This window comes from Podarcis raffonei, chromosome 2 (assembly GCF_027172205.1).
Source record: "Podarcis raffonei isolate rPodRaf1 chromosome 2, rPodRaf1.pri, whole genome shotgun sequence".
Taxonomy (NCBI): domain Eukaryota; kingdom Metazoa; phylum Chordata; class Lepidosauria; order Squamata; family Lacertidae; genus Podarcis; species Podarcis raffonei.
In genome coordinates this window covers 117,920,279-117,936,695 of record NC_070603.1, presented here as the reverse complement: position 1 = coordinate 117,936,695, position 16,417 = coordinate 117,920,279, and the positions used below count along the sequence as shown (strand labels likewise).

Below are 16,417 nucleotides of genomic sequence, written 5' to 3'. Positions count from 1 at the left end.
AAGAGCATGAAATCCACTCTCAACTCCAAGTAAATTTCAGTAATCAAACTCCTGATTTATTCCTCGTTCTGCACCTGTAATATGTGCAGTTCCGGCACTTTGGCTACCGGGAGGCTGAGGGCCCCCGCGAGGCCTGCAGCCGCCTCTGGTTCCTGTGCTACCAGTGGCTGAAGCCGGAGAGGCGCACCAAGGAGCAGATCCTGGAGCTGCTGATCCTGGAGCAGTTCCTGGCCGTCCTCCCGCCGGAAGTGCAGAGCTGGGTGAAGGATCGCGACCTAGAGACCTGTGTTAACAGAAAAATCTGAGGGCTCCCTTGGACACCAACCAGGATAACTTGGAGCAAAACAGCAGCCTGTAGGCTTGGCCTTTATTGAATACTGTCACGACAGGACTCCCACCCGCAACAAGATGAAGCAAAATGGAAGCCCAGAACAAAAGAAGACCCCAACTTTTATTAGTTACTAATCCCCCAAACTACACCCCTGAGACTACATCACAAAAAGGAGGGGTTGAGGGAGGAGTTGTGGTGGTAACCTGAGTGTCCTGTCACCTGGCTGGTTCCCCCTTCCCCCTCCCCATGAGTACTTTTCAGGTGACAAAGGGGAGCTTGCAGTTTCCTGCCCCCAGAGGGAAGAGCTGATCATTGTCCTTTGTTCCAGTCCATGTTGAATCCACTCCCATATGCAAGTTCTTTGTGATCTTGATGGTCTTCTGTCTAGGACCATCAGGGTTGGCATAGCAACTGGGCAGGGCCTCCTGTGTATGTGCTGGTATGCTCAAGGGATTATGGCTGGCCTGTATCAAACCTTCCCCATATTGTAGTCCTTCCTTCATGGAGTAAAATAAAAGTGGAACAGTGCAGATCCGATGTATGGTTGATTTTCTATGAATTTATAACAGAAGCGTAGGGTATGTAGTGTGTGTGTGTGTGAAGTTTGTAGAAACTGAATGATGGGGAAGGGGGGTGTTTCCTGCAACACCTGCGTCCAGGCGGTGGCCCTGGCAGAGGACTTCATGCTGAGGCAGGAAGAGGAGCCCCTGGGAGCAGGCGGTGAAGTCTCCAAGTTTCTCAGAGTGGGAGAGAAGGGTTTTGGGGCGCTGTTGCCTTTGCAACATATGGAGAAAGTGGTATGGGTCAGCCTTTCCCCTCTGCTTTGCCTCTCCACCCCCCCCCAACTTCCCCTCTTCTTCTCATTTTCCCTGCCTGGACTTTCCTTCTGCTCCAAACCTAAATTGTCTGTTACCTAGACTAGGATTTTTCAAATCTTCTAGTCCCAGGCCCTAGTTGATGGGCCTGGAGATTTCTGAGAAATAAATGTTGGCGGATGGAGGCAGAGTTGGGTATAATCAGCGGGGAAGGAATTGGGTCATTTTCTCTTGCTAACCCCTCTTTGCCAGTTGCCGAAGGATCTTCCTTTGCCGTTGTGGCGTTTGCCCGTTCGTTTGAAAATATTTGTACAGCGGGAGAGAAAGGGTTAATATATAGACCAATAGGAGAGCCAGAGGCGGAGCCTACCTGTTTATAAAAGGGCTTAGCCCAAGGTTTGGGTGGTAGTCGTTGGTTGGCTGGCTGGCTGGCTGGCTGGGAAAGGCAGTTGGAAAAGCAGTTGGCAGACAGTTGGAATTAGAGAAACAGTGAGTGCAGTTGGCTCTTGTGTGAGGGGAGGTAGAAGAGTTAGAGACAGGATAAAAATAAGACTAAGATGGTAAAGAGTAACAACGTTTTGTTTTTTTTTAATTATGTTTATTAAATTTTCAAAAAAAAGTATAAAAAAAAACAGAAAAGAAAAAAAAGAAAGAAAAAAAGAAGAAAAAACAACAGTTGAAAATAATTACCTTAATTACATTCCATACCCAATTTCCTTGACTTCCCCACACCTGCCCTTCTTGTATTCCAATTCCAATTTTTAGCTCAGCAATTTTTATCCCCCCCCTCTTTACCTTATTTCCTCTAATTCAATTTACTTAATCAATTTTAACTTCTAAACCTCAATCTTTATATTTCAAAACTTATTCTTAAAATACTTTTCCTAAATTCCCTCATCAATTTAATTAACCTATTTTAACTTAAAAATCTCAGTCTTTATACACCAACACTTATTCTTAACAATCTTTTACTAAGGTCGGCCCCAAATCTCTCCCCAGAATCCCCATTTTTATGTTAGTGGCAAAAACCAACTTAATTAAAACAGAATTATATTTTTACACCCTTTGGATTCCCGAAGCCCTACCACCCCCTTTCCCGGTTTCGATCCCCAACCAAAGTCCATCAGTCCATCCGAACTCAGCCTGGCGATCTCACATCCGAGGCACTTAACCCTCTCTCAATTTCTCTCTGCCGGTTTTCTTGATAGTCCTTTATTTTAAATTCCGAATCTCGAAGAGGCTCTGTTCCAATAAGGTCCATGTTTCTAAGAGTAACAACGTTTTGAATGCAGTTAAAGTTTATTTGTGTTTGCAATAAACTACACTCTTCTTTGGGACGCAGGTGGCGCTGTGGGTTATTGATTATAGTTTATAAATTATTTATCGTAACTGTTAAGGATGAATTTCTCTTTAACTTTTATATGCTGATATTATTTTATACTATTCTGATGATTGTTGAAGGGATGCGGGTGGCGCTGTGGTCGGCGGTTTGAATCTGCGCGACAGGGTGGGCTTCCGTTGCTCGGTCCCTGCTCCTGCCAACCTAGCAGTTCGAAAGCACGTCAAAGTGCAAGTAGATAAATAGGTAAATAAATATCTAAATAGGTAGATAAATATCTTCTCCGGCGGGAAGATAAACAGCATTTCCATGCATTGCTCTGGTTAGCCAGAAGTGGCTTAGTCATGCTGGCCACATGACCCGGAAGCTGTACGCTGGCTCCCTTGGCTAATAAAGCGAGATGAGCGCCGCAACCCCAGAATCGGTCACGACTCGACCTAATGGTCAGGGGTCCCTTTACCTTTACCTTTTTTACACTGTTCTTTGTTAACTTAAGAACCTGACTGAGTCTAAGTGATTTACCGGGGAGGACCTGGTTCGTGGCAGAGGATTAGTGGTGTACGGGTCAATAGTCCGTGAGACGACCGGGGGCTCCATACAAATGCCAGAGCCATGTACACACATTCACAGCACATCCGCCCGCCCCCTCCACGAAGAATCATGGGAACTGTAGTTTGTGCTGGGAATTATTTGCCACTCACAGAGGTCCAAGCAACAGTTCCCAGGATCCTTTGAGGAGAAAGTGTGCTCTAAAAACCTACACAGCCCTTGTGGCAAGGAGTTCCATAGCTCAGCTCAGGTATTAGCTCTGGGAAGTGTTGTGACTCCAGGTTGATGGCTAGTATTACCTCTTATGGGTGCATGTGCCACAGTTTTAACTAATCCAGCCATGTGGATATTGAGAGAGTGCGGATTCCTGAGGTCAAGCTATCCTAGTCCACAAACAGCTGAAACTAGCAAACCAAGGGGGGATTGTATTTGCCAACTAAAGAGGAGTGGCAGGTTAAACTGTCTGAGTACACAGAATTCATGATTATGACAGAAAAGGTCAGGGACCGATCGACCCAAAAGTTTAAAAAAGAATGGAACATCTACAGACTATATCTAAAAGAGCATTGTCCCCACATCAAATCTTTAATATGCTTTGATTAACTGTTGTAATAACTAAAGTTAAAATGAATATAAACTACATGTAATATTGTTTAAGTTTATTGAAAAACAGATGCAGTTAACAAGGAACTAAAAGAACCACGCAGAGGAGGTCTGAAGTCATCAGGCAGAGAAGAAACTGCTGTACTTTATTGGATGGAGAAAAATAATCATTTCCTTAATAACAATTTAAACAATTTATTTAACTAAAACAATAACATGTATCCATGTTTCTTAACTGATGTGTTTAAACAATTTAAAAAAAACTTAGACTGAGATTTAGCACACATGAAAAACTTAAAACAAATCCTTATTTCCTGATGAATAACGTTTGGACTATAATGTAACATTAAATATATTTAGAAAGATTTTTCCTCCAAAAGCATTTTATTTTAAAAATCCAATTTAAATTAAAAAATTCAACTTTTGGAAGCAAGATTGGAAGGACTTTATTGCATATATGCAGAAGCAATGTACACAGCTTAATACAGTAGCAGGATTTTGATTGGACCAGAAGTAATTTTAATGATTTCATAATTTAAAATAGACATGCAGTAGGATGATAAACAATGGAACCAGGGAAGGGAATAGGGGAAAGTCAACTCTGTTTTTTTCTGTGTTTGAATATGTATTGTTGCTTTATTTTTGTTGGTTTTGGAAAATTAATAAAATAAATAAAATAATATTTTTTAAAAAGCAAAAAAACAAAAACAAAACCTGGCTTTACCTCTTTCCTGCACCCTGACATGCTTTAATCTCGGTGGGCCTTGGCCCACAGGCCGGGCAGAATTAAACACTCTCCTCTTCTTTAGTGATGCTATAATCTGTCAGCAGAGTGACACTGATTTCGGAGCCTGTGACCGACATGGCCCTGGTGGGAGTTGCACTCTGGACGATGCGGGAATGGCCCGGAGGGGTCTTGGCTTGGCAGCACAGGACTTCCTTCTTAAAATGTTGGCGGAAACTTTTGCTCAGCCAGTAGAGAGCAAAGGGGTTGACGCAGGAATTGCTGAAAGCCAGAGCCCGGGAGAATATTGTGGCAACGAGGTGGAAGGTGGATGTGTCGACAGAAGCGTAGTAAGTGAAGGAACGATAAAGGTAAAGGACATGATTCGGGAGCCAACAGAGGGCAAACAGGCCAACCAAGACCAGCACAGTTTTGGCGACTCTCTTGCGAGACTCAATCTGCAGGGGGAAATCGTTGCACATGTAAAAAACCCCACATTTTTAAATAAAAAAATCTGCAGGCGAGAGTCACAAAAAGCAATGTGTACGCCAGATACCCCCACCCCACCCCGTGTACATCAAGAAAGGGAGCCCTCTGAAGAAGGTCGTCGATCCTTAAACTACTGTCAGGAAGCATTGTGAACAGATTGAGAAATGTGTGAAAGCTTGGGAATGTTTAGAGGAGTGTACAGATGAACTCTTTGACTTCTTGCATGCTAGAGACCATTGTGTGGCTCACAAACTCTTCAGCAAATTGAAATAAATGTTAATATAAGCCTGTGTCCTCCTCGTGCATAGCTGATGAAAACCTGAGTCAGTTCAGTTTGAGTAAACACGCAGCTCTGCACCTGTGATATGAAAGTGAATGCAGCTAGCTCTGTGGTAATTCTGGGAGAATTTAAGAGTTGCCATCAGGATACATCTATGTTAAGTAGAAGATTTGTGGCTGCTTGACAAAGTGTTTCTGTAGACTTCTGATATTAAAGATAATTTCCTGTCCAAAAAAAATTTAAATCTGCATACAATCTCTTTTTTAAAAAAATTAATTTTGACTAAAGATTTTCCTCGTTCACAAAACCACATGCATTGCCTCTTTCTTCAGGTTGTGTTTCCTACAGATCAGTTTCATTTGTTCTGAGACATTGGCGTCATATGCATAATAAGGTTAGGAAGAATGCATAATAAGGTCATATGCATAATAAGGTTAGGAAGAAAAGAGTGGGGGTGGTAAAGCTTATGTTCCTTTACTTAGTGTATGTGTGGGGTTTTGTGTCAGCGTCAGCTGGGTAGGTTCTTCTTTCTATTTGTTTATTACATTTCCTTGGTAGTGAGAGGTATTGGGGGCCAGGGTGTGGTTGGTTGTCTGTGATTGGCTGCAGTGGGGTTTGTTTGCATTTGTGGGTCGGGTGGGTGTTTTTGAATCGGGTTAGCCATATTGATTCGTTTGCTGATGGTGGATTCTTGTCGTTACCTTGTTGGGTTGTGTATGTGATAAAGGGAACCAAACTGGGATGAAGGCGTCTTCTTCTTTTTGTCCCTGTGGTAGCTTCAGTTTATTGGTTAATTTTTCTAATAAGGCTGTTCCCCATACAATTTCATACCATTGGTCCATGTTTATTCCTGACAGGTCTCTTCAGTGTCTGGCTGTGAAGCTTCTGGCTGCTGAGAGTAAATGGGTTATGAGCTCTTTATGAGTGGGCATTATTATCTTGGAAGATGTTCAGTAGGGCCAGTTCTGGGGTGACGTCTAATACCTGTTTAATTACAGTCATACCTCATGTTACGTCCGCTTCATGTTACATTCTTTCAGGATACATCCCACGGTGACCAGGAAGTACCGGAAAGGGTTACTTCTGGGTTTCGCCGCTCGCGCATGCATAGAATCACAAAATGATGTCATGTGCATGTGCAGAAGCGGCAAATCACAACCTTTTCATGTTGCGAACGGGCCTCTGGAACGGATCCCATTCGCAACCAGAGGTACCACTGTATTTTGCTCACATCTTCTATGACTGCTATCCAGAAGGGTTGGATTTTAGTGCATTCCCACCACATGGGGAGGTATGTGCCTGTGGAGGTGCACCCTCTCCAGCATTTTGGTGAGGTTCCTGGGCGTATTAGCGCTAGTTTCCGTGGTGTTAGGTGCCACCTGTAGGTGAGTTTCAGAGTGAGTTCTTTTCTTTTCGCTGATGTGGACTTTAAGGGAGGTTTAGACCACATTCTGGTCCATTGGGTGGGGTTAATTTCATAGCCTATGTTGTCCTCCCATTGTTGAGGAAAGCGTGCAATTGGTGGTGTGTTAGCCAGGGTATTTGGGTGTCCTTCTGCATACAATCTTAAAAGAAAATAGCCCCAAATCAACATGGCAGTAAAGGCTAGACCATTTTCCCTGAACTTGGTGCCCAGTGAGTTCTGCTAGCTTAGGATGATGGGAATTGTATTTTAAAACATCTGGGAGGCACCAGCTTGCGGAAAACTGTATTGAAGTTTCTTTGGGCAGGAGCTATGGTTTATGTGTTGGAGGAAACAAAATGAACTCCCCATCCTGCAATTTTATTTGCAGAAGGTTAGGAGATTTTAATAGTTCAAGAAGATTTGAGTGGCTGACCAACTTAAATGTCAAACATTGGCAATGTGTTTTTAAAGTATTGACTTTTCTTGGAACAACAACAAAAATGCTTTAATCGTCAAAATATTTGTTACCTTGGTGAATTGCAAAAAGCCTAGGGTACTCCCTTACCGAAGAGTTTCCCACTGAATTCAATGGGACTTACTTCTGAGTACAGGATTGCACCTGCTCACTTTGGAAAAAACAGTAGAATTCTTCTGTTGCATGCTCATTAATTATGGTCAAAACCTTGGTCAAGGCAAGGTTCAGACAAACACCAAAAGCATTTTATCAAATGTATTTTGTTCACTGGTAGCAGAGACATCCAGAATTACCAATTCAACTGTACATTTTTTGGGGGGGATGAAATTAATTGTTTAATCCTGTAACGAACCACAGCTGCTTCAAGCTGCACGTGCAAATGAAGATTTGTCCTTTGCAGGCAGGCCTTGATACGGCCTGACTCACACAACTTCATCAGTATATATGAGCTTGGCTAGATATGACCAGAGATTTGCCAACCAAACCCTCTCAGTGGTGGAGGAGAACATGGGTGGCTTTCCGTTCCATACCTTCTCAGCACAGACGATCAACTGGGCATAGCCTGCCCCTGATAAACTGGGTGAGAGTTAAAAGAAAGTAAGGTTTGATGCAGGAGATGTGTGAAAGCGATGTTTCCCATCAATGAACAGAAATCTGGCCTTCAACTCCCTGAAGCAGATGACCACCAGTAGTTAAAAACTACGCCTCAAGTCAGCACAACATACGTCTCAGTAGCACAGTTAATTAACATTGCTGATTAGCTACTTAATTAAGCAAAGTGGTGCTTTCTAGGTGCATGGCTCCTCCCTCACCTATTGATACAACCTTTGTTCCATAAGTGAATAAGCTTCTACTATAGGCTTCTAGGGAGATAGACTCTCGATCAGCCATGTGCCATAGCAACAACCCCAAACATCTGGAGGGCACCAGCTTGGTGAAGGCTGCCCTAGATCTCTACTTACCTGCTTGCGAGCATGGCTGTGCTCTTCTGCCGGCATGTTGGATGTGCTTTTGTACAGCGCCTTTGCAATGAGAAAGTAGTAGATCGATATAACTGCCAGCGGTATGATATAAAACATCAAGAAGCACACCAGAGAATGAGCTTCCTGGATGATTCTCTCGGAGACGGGGTAAGGAGCGCAGGTCTCAAAGGAGCCGTTTTTATCAGGAATGTGAAAGGCGTAGAGGTCGGAGGACACGGCCTCTGGAACGGCTAATAACATGGAGATGATCCAGACGGCCGCGGCTTTGCAGCAGGTCTTCAGGACGGCATCAGCCCTTTGCAGTTCCAAGGGCTTCACAATAGCCTTGTACCTGGAATGGCAATTAAGGTTGAAGTGTTGAAAGCAATGAAAGCACAGAGCGAAATCAAAGGAACACCCCGTTTCCCAATAACAGTCTCCCTGGCATTCTCTGTGCCCCATCAGACTCCGGGAAATGTGTTTGGCTTCCAAGCTTTTGGAACAATCTGTTACAAATGCCTAACTCTTAGGTGCATATGGGAATTAATGAAATTGAACGCAGTTGGCTTAGCTGATCTCAGCCTGTTTGGCCAAATATATTGAGCCTTGGAGATTCTATTCTGCCTTTTGGTTTCGGCTTCATCTACACCATGGGTAGGCAAACTAAGGCCCGGGGGCCGGATCTGGCCCAATCGCCTTCTCAATCCAGCCCACAGACAGTCTGGGAATCAGCGTGTTTTTACATGAGTAGAATGTGTGCTTTTATTTAAGATGCACCTCTGGGTTATTTGTGGGGCCTGCCTGGTGTTTTTACATGAGTAGAATGTGTGCTTTTATTTAAAATGCGTCTCTGGGTTATTTGTGGGGCATAGGAATTCGTTCATCCCCCCCCAAAAAAAATATAGTCCGGCCCCCCATAAGGTGTGAGGGACAGTGGACCGGCCCCCTGCTGAAAAAGTTTGCTGACCCCTGATCTACACTGATAAATGGGCTGCAAAGGTTTTCTGTCAGTCTTACACTTCAATTTTTGCTATTCCTGAACTGCTTTAATACACCACTAGGTGGCATCAAGACACAGCTTACTTTCTCCTGCCTTTTGGCACTTGGTTTGTATCATCATCCATTCTGAAGGAAATCAGCCCTGATTGCTCACTGGAAGGACAGATCCTGAAGCTGAGGCTCCAATACTTTGGCCACCTCATGAGAAGAGAAGACTCCCTGGAAAAGACCCTGATGTTGGGAAAGATGGAGGGCACAAGGAGAAGGGGACGACAGAGGACGAGATGGTTGGACGGTGTTCTCAAAGCTACCAGCATGAGTTTGACCAAACTGCGGGAGGCAGTGGAAGACAGGAAGGCCTGGCGTGCTCTGGTCCACAGACACGACTAAACAACAACAACATTGTATCATCATCATCACCACCATCACCATCGTTATCACTATCATATAAAGTGGGAAACGTTGTTCTTCCAGATGCTAGCAGTTTAATCATTTGGGATTGTTCCAAATATTCCATGTCACATTCAGCGTCCGTTATTCAGGAATCAAGAGTTAACATTTTACATATCTGAGACAAATTGCTAAAAAATACAGTTGCTTCCATTAACATAAAGGGAGGTCTTAATCTCCAAACACAGACTGGAAATACAAAGCTTTGAAATAATGGGAAACAGGGACATCAAAAGCTCCCATCACCTTGGCTCTTGGCCGTGCTGGTTGGGGAGGTGGAATCCAATACCTGGTGGAGTGGGGCACAGGCTCAAATCCCCCCCCCCAGGCTAAGGGGTCGTTTCAAAGACTGTATACACATTGTACATTAAAAGCACATGACATCCCTCTCCGCCCAAATGATCATGGGAATTGCAGTTCACCCCTCACAGAGCTACAATTCCCAGCCCCCTTTACAGGTAAAAAAAGGTAAAGGACCCCTCAAAGAACCTGGGAACTGGTTGTAAGTTGCTTTAGGTTTCCTTGAGCAACATAAATTTAATTAATAACAGCAACAACAGTAACTACAACCATAGAGAGGCAGTGTGGCATAATGGTTAGAGCGACCAGGGTTCAAATCCCTACTCAGCCATGAAGCTCACTGGGTGACCTTATGCCAGTCACTGCCTCTTGGCCTAACCTACTTCACAGGGTCGTTGTGAGGATGAATTGGGGGAGAGGGAGAAAGAAGCATGTACACTCTCTTAAGCTCCTTGGAAGAAAAATGTGGTCTATGAAGGTAATTGGACAAGGGTGGCACTGTGGGTTAAACCACAGAGCCTAGGACTTGCCGATCAGAAGGTCGGCAGTTCGAATCACCGCGACGGGTGAGCTCATGTTGCTCCTTCCCTGCTCCTGCCCACCTAGCAGTTCGAAAGCACGTCAAAATGCAAGTACAGTGGTACCTCGGGTTAAGTACTTAATTGGTTCCGGAGGTCTGTTCCTAACCTGAAACTGTTCTTAATCTGAAACACCACTTTAGCTAATGGGGCCTCCTGCTGCCACGGCGCCGCTGGAGCACAATTTCTGTTCTCATCCTGAAGCAAAGTTCTTAACCTGAAGCACTATTTCTGGGTTAGCAGAGTGTGTAACCTGAAGCGTATGTAACCTGAAGTGTATGTAACCTGAGGTACCATTGTAGATAAATAGGTACCGCTCCGGCGGGAAGATAAACGGCGTTTCGGTGCGCTGCTCTGGTTTGCCAGAAGCGGCTCCGTTATGCTGGCCACACGACCCGGAAGCTGTATGCCGGCTTCCTCGGCCTGTAAAGCGAGATGAGCGCCACAACCCCAGAGTCATCCGCAACTGGACCTAATGGTCAGGGGTCCCTTTACCTTTACCTTTATGAAGGTAATAATTAAATAACAGTTTTGACCTCCTCCCAGCTTTACAATTCCCAACACCCTTAACAAACCACTGTTACCAGGATTATTTTGGGGGCAGGGGCTATGGGACAACACTCTGTAAATGCTGTAAATGCTTTTGTTAGAAGGCGGTTTTTAAAATGAGAGGTGATAAATACAGGGTGCCATGGCGCCTATAGATTATTTCACTGGTGTCCCTGTGCACGTCTTGATCCTAGAATTTCCTGCTTTTCCTTAAGACCTCCCTATTTTCATCAGAGAAATGTTGGAGGGTGTGGAGTTATGCGACCCCCCCAAGCCAAGTTGATTGGAAGACATCTGAAGGCAGCCCTGTATATGTTTTATTATGTTATTCTATATGCTGGAAGCTGCTCAGAGTGGCTGGGGCAACCCACTCAGATGGACGGGGTAGAAACGAGAGGTGGAAAGGCCTGGGGGAAAAACCAGAAAAATGGAGGGGACACACACCAGGTTTTTTCCGCCCTTCCCCAAAGCCATCTTTTCCAGGAAAAACTGGGAAAAAAAGTTTGATATAGTTTTAATATTCCATACATCCTCCCCCCCCATTTTTCCTGGAGGGAAAAGGGACCCCCAGGGAAAAATGGGGAACCCCTGTTTTCCTCCTATTTTTCCAGTCCCCCCCCAGGCCCTCCCATCTCTAGTAGAAAGAATAAAATTATCATTATGGAATGGGCGTCCCTATTTTTTTACTGGAGAAATGTTGGAGGGTATGCAAGACTCAAAACTCCCGACTCAGAACTCAGCCCCATCCAAGCCAACGCGCGAGCAAACCCCGCCCCGCTGTCAAATTCTTGGTCCTTCCAACTTACCTGTCCGCACTGAGCACGGTTAAAGTGAACACGGAGACGCCGACAGAGGTCCTCTGGATGAAGGAGAGCAGCTTGCAGCCCATTCTTCCGAACAGCCAGGTGTCCACGATGTAGCACGCAGCATCCACAGGGACGCAGGTGAGCAGGAGGAGCAGGTCTCCGAAAGCCAGGCTGGTGATGAAGATGTTTGGGACGGTCTGCATCGACTTGATCTTGAAGAAGACTTGAACGAGGATCACATTCCCCAGGAGACCCACGGCAATGATCGCGGCGTATGCCACGCAGATTGTGCAGAGCACGCCCAAGCCGAGCGAAGTGTCTTCGAACCACCTGCCCTCCGCAGTTTGATTCCCCGTGGCAGGTGCCGGGTGGCCAGTTGCGTTCGCAAAATCGGGAGGAGCCGCGTTCATCCCCAGCGGAGGTGCCCTGGACATTTTGCCAGCTGAGGGTGGAATTAAATTGGTCAGAAGCATTAATGCTGCTGAGAGAGAGAGAGAGAGACAGACAGAGACAGAGAGAGAAAAGAAGAGAGAGAGAGAGAGAGAGAGAGAGAGAGAGAGAGAGAGAGAGAGAGAGAGAGAGAAAGCAATTGGCTGCAAATCCAATTCCACAAGATGTTTTACTCACATCTCCTCGCTCTGGAGTCTCAAAGCATGTTAGGAATGGATGCTCACAGATTCACTGCTGAACTGTGTGGGAGGTGTGGAGCGTCTTTATCTTTTTTTTTTAAAAAAAATATGCCTTTCAGCAGCTACTGTGGGGGAAAGAGAGAGGAGGAGGAGGAAATTGGAGTGGGGGTGAGGATTGATGGCTTTTTCTCCCTGGTTTCCCTGTCAACAGTACTCTGCTATTTCGATTGGGCTGGCTCTTTGCACAATTTGCACGCCGAATTGACTTTCTCCATATTAAAAGTGTCTATGGCGCACCGGCTGAGTGCCTATGTACCCAATGTAACATTGTAACAGGGGGAATTAGGGAACACCTTGTCTCAAAATAGAGGCAAACAAGAGAAACTGTGTTTGGCTCTTGATTTACTCAGTCCTTATATCGAGTTCTAAAAGACTTCACAAATGCAATCTCAGGCATCATTAAAAAGGTAAAGGACCCCTGACAGCTAAGTCCAGTCGCGAACGGTTCTGGGGTTGTGGCACTCATCTCGTTTTCCGCAGACAGTTTTTCTGGGTCATGTGGCCAGCAGGACTAAGCCACTTCTGGCGAAACCAGAGCAGCGCACAGAAACGCCGTTTACCTTCCCGCCGGAGCGGTACCTATTTATCTACTTGCACTTTGACGTGCTTTCGAACTGCTAGGTTGGCAGGAGCAGGGACTGAGCAACGGGAGCTCACCCCGTTGCGGGGATTCGAACCACGACCTTCTGATTGGCAAGCCCTAGGCTCTGTGGTTTAGACCACAGCGCCACCCGCGTCCCTCACACCAGTGTGTTATAAGAAAAACTGCTCCCTTTCCCTTATGGGGTATTCCAGAGCCCGAATAGAGTCCTTAAGTGGGTTCCCTGTCGGTAGGAGAAAACAAAGGCCAACCAGAGTATATTGAGAAGCAAATTGGATATTAAGCCTGATCTTTATTAAAGGAACTGCTGCAACAGGGTCCCCACTCCCCACATGCAGGAGGGAGGAAAGAACCCAGAACAATGGTGTGCAAGCCCTTTTAAATTGCCCACCCTTTAGCCCAAGACCCCCCCTCAAAACATCATACATCACAGAAGGAGGCACTCTACAGCAGAAATCCTGCCTGACAGGATACCTGATAACGGTCACTGATTGTATTACCTGGGCAGCTTGGCCATTCTTTTGTGATGGTTAATACTTTAGTTCCTGAATCCAGGTCACAGGCTCACCCTTATTCATACACAAATGTGGCCTTAAGACAGGATTTGCAAGCAAAAAGACAATGGGAAGGCTCTCCCTATTTGCCTCCCTTAGGGCAGAGGAATATTTGTGGTCATTGGGAGAGTCGAAATGGCTCCAGGATTGCTCTCCCATACTATTTCAGACTCATGGTTCATATATTTAGATATGTGTGCATTTATGAATATTTATTCTATCTTTGAGACCTTAAAGTTCTTATAAAAAGTGCAAGTAGATAAAAAGGTAATGCTGTGGAAGGTAAACGGCGTTTCCGTGCACTATGGTTTCCGGCACAGTGTCCCATTGCACCAGAAGAGGCTTATTCATGCTGGCCACATGACCCAGAAAGCTGTCTGTGGACAAACACCGGCTCCCTCAGCCTGAAAGCGAGTTGAGCGCTGCAACCCCATAGTCGCCTTTGAATGGACTTAACTGTCCGGGGTCCTTTACCTCCTTGAATATGCCTAATCTTTTAAAGCCACCAATTATTGTTGTGGGAAAGTACATGGGGAACGGGATTTCTTCCGTGGCCTCCAAAGCAAGACGTTGTCCAATACAGGCCTTTTAGTAGCCAGGGAGAAAGTATTGCGCACTTGTCTGTCGCTCTTGGTTCCATGTCATTCGCTTCTTCGTGCACTTATTAAAAACCGTCTTCTGCAGCTTTTACCTTCCCTTATTACAATGCTTTCTTCCCACATTCTCCAGATTTTGCAATTGAACAAAGTTTAGATGAAGAAAATGTCTGTTTTGCAAGTTGCGCATTTCTTTCTTTCCTTCCAGAATGAATCCTGTCCCCCATTGAGACATCATTGCTCCCCCTCCCAGTTCCTGCATAATGACTTCTATTGTTCTTCCTGCTGCAGAGATACTGTTCCCCAGAGGGAAAAGGGCGGTGGCTTTTATCAGAGCGTTTCCAGAAGCCAGGAATGCTTCACCCCATCTCTTCAGAAGAGAAGCTCTTCGGCTTGGCTTGGAGGGTCAGCTTGCTGCCTTTGCTCTCCTCTGGAGAAAGATCCATCAAGGAAAAAGACAACACCTTCCTTCCCACTTGCTCACCCTCATTTCAAGCTGACAGCAGGCCCTCTCTGACGCGTAGCCAGGCTTCAGGCTCAGTTATGCCCAGCTAAGCTGAGTGACAGCCAGGGACAGTGCACAAAGGTGTCTGAGGGAGGTGCAAATGGCACCATGCTTTGTGGGAGGTGGGGGCCTTGCACCTCTTTCCCTTTGGGGGATGAACCAATCAATACCATCTGTGAGTTATGCCTGGCGGTCAGGGCAGGGTCACTGCAAAACCCACTTGGAACCTCATTGCTCAGTCCAGCTAGCGCAGCACTGTCCACACCAGCAGTTCTCAAGCCTTTGTGGGCCACTGACCCTTGGTTCCACAAACTCATCCCAGTGGCCCCTGTGCAACCCTATAAAAAGCATTTACTTTGGCCACCTCATGAGAAGAGAAGACTCCCTGGAAAAGACCCTGATGTTGGGAAAGATGGAGGGCACAAGGAGAAGGGGACGACAGAGGATGAGATGGTTGGATGGTGTTCTTGAAGCTACCAGCATGAATTTGATCAAACTGCGGGAGGCAGTGGAAGACAGAAGTGCCTGGCGTGCTCTGGTCCATGGGGTCACGAAGAGTCGGACACGACTAAACGACTAAACAACAACATCCTTTCCCCCGTGCTTTTTAACATCTACATGAAGCCGCTGGGAGAGATCATCAGGGAGTTTGGGCTGGGTGTTCATCAGTATGCAGATGATACCCAGCTCTACCTCTCTCTCAAATCAGAACCAGTGAAGGTGGTGAAGGTCGTGTGTGAGTGCCTGGAGGCGGTTGGAGGATGGATGGCGGCTAATGGATTGAGGTTGAATCCTGGGGGACAGGAGGCGGGTGGGTATGGAGGACTCCCTGGTCCTGAATGGGGTAACTGTGTCCCTGAAGGACCAGGTGCGCAGCCTGGGAGTCATTTTGGACTCACAGTTGTCCATGGAGGTGCAGGTCAATTCTGTGTCCAGGGAGGCTGTCTACCAGCTCCACCTGGTACACAGGCTAAGACCCTACCTGTCTGTGGACTGTCTCGCCAGAGTGGTGCATGCTCTGGTTATCTCCCGCTTGGACTACGTGGGGCTACCTTTAAAGGTGACCCGGAAACTGCAATTAATCCAGAATGCGGCAGCTAGACTGGTGACTGGGAGCAGCCGCCGATACCACATAACACCAGTCTGGAAAGACCTACATTGGCTCCCAGGATGTTTTCGAGCACAATTCAAAGTGTTGGTACTGACTTTTAAAGCCCTAAATGGCCTCGGTCCTGTATACCTGAAGGAGCGTCTCCACCCGCATCGTTCAGCCCAGACACTGAGGTCCAGCTCCGAGGGCCTTCTGGCAGTTCCCTCCCTGCGAGAAGTGAGGTTACAGGGAACCAGGCAGGGGCCTTCTCGGTAGTGGCGCCTGCCATGTGGAACGCTCTCCCATCAGATGTGAAAGAAATAAACAACTATATGACATTTAGAAGACATCTGAAGGCAGCCCTGTTTAGGGAAGGTTTTAATGACTGATGTTTTAATGTAATTTTAACCTTCTGTTGGAAGCCACCCAGAGTGGCTGGGGAAACCCAGCCAGATGGGCGGGGTAGAAATAATAAATTATTATTATTCAGAATAGTGTTTTGCAGGACCCCCTAAGGAACATAACAACACAATAGAATTCAAAACAGTAACAAGCTAGCAAAGGGCAGCTCGTGACTCAAAGCAGGATGTCTGTCCATCCTCTTCCTCTCATGCCCCAATGAACAGAGACAGGCAACTTCATTTTAGCATTGCTGTTTGAGATGAAGACACACTCTACACATTCAGTTTCATTAATTAAGAACATTGCAACTTAGGACATATTTTACT

At 45.9% G+C, this 16,417-nt stretch overlaps 1 protein-coding gene across 2 annotated transcripts; it reads right to left on the bottom strand.

Annotated features, from left to right (window-relative positions):
• Positions 1–4,412: 4,412 nt before the first annotated feature.
• On the bottom strand, positions 4,413–12,381 carry BRS3 (bombesin receptor subtype 3). Of its 2 annotated transcripts, XM_053379620.1 has the most exons (4): positions 12,282–12,381; positions 11,655–12,096; positions 7,973–8,324; positions 4,413–4,819 (listed from the first exon to the last, which is right to left on the bottom strand). In XM_053379620.1, exons 2-4 carry the CDS (start codon positions 12,086–12,088, stop codon positions 4,424–4,426), a joined length of 1,182 nt encoding a protein of 393 aa, XP_053235595.1. In that variant the 5' UTR covers positions 12,089–12,096; positions 12,282–12,381; the 3' UTR covers positions 4,413–4,423. The 2 variants fall into 2 exon arrangements, with proteins under 2 accessions (XP_053235595.1, XP_053235594.1); XM_053379619.1 differs by lacking the exon at positions 12,282–12,381 and having other exon boundaries at positions 11,655–12,166.
• Between the last annotated feature and the right edge of the window lie 4,036 nt (positions 12,382–16,417).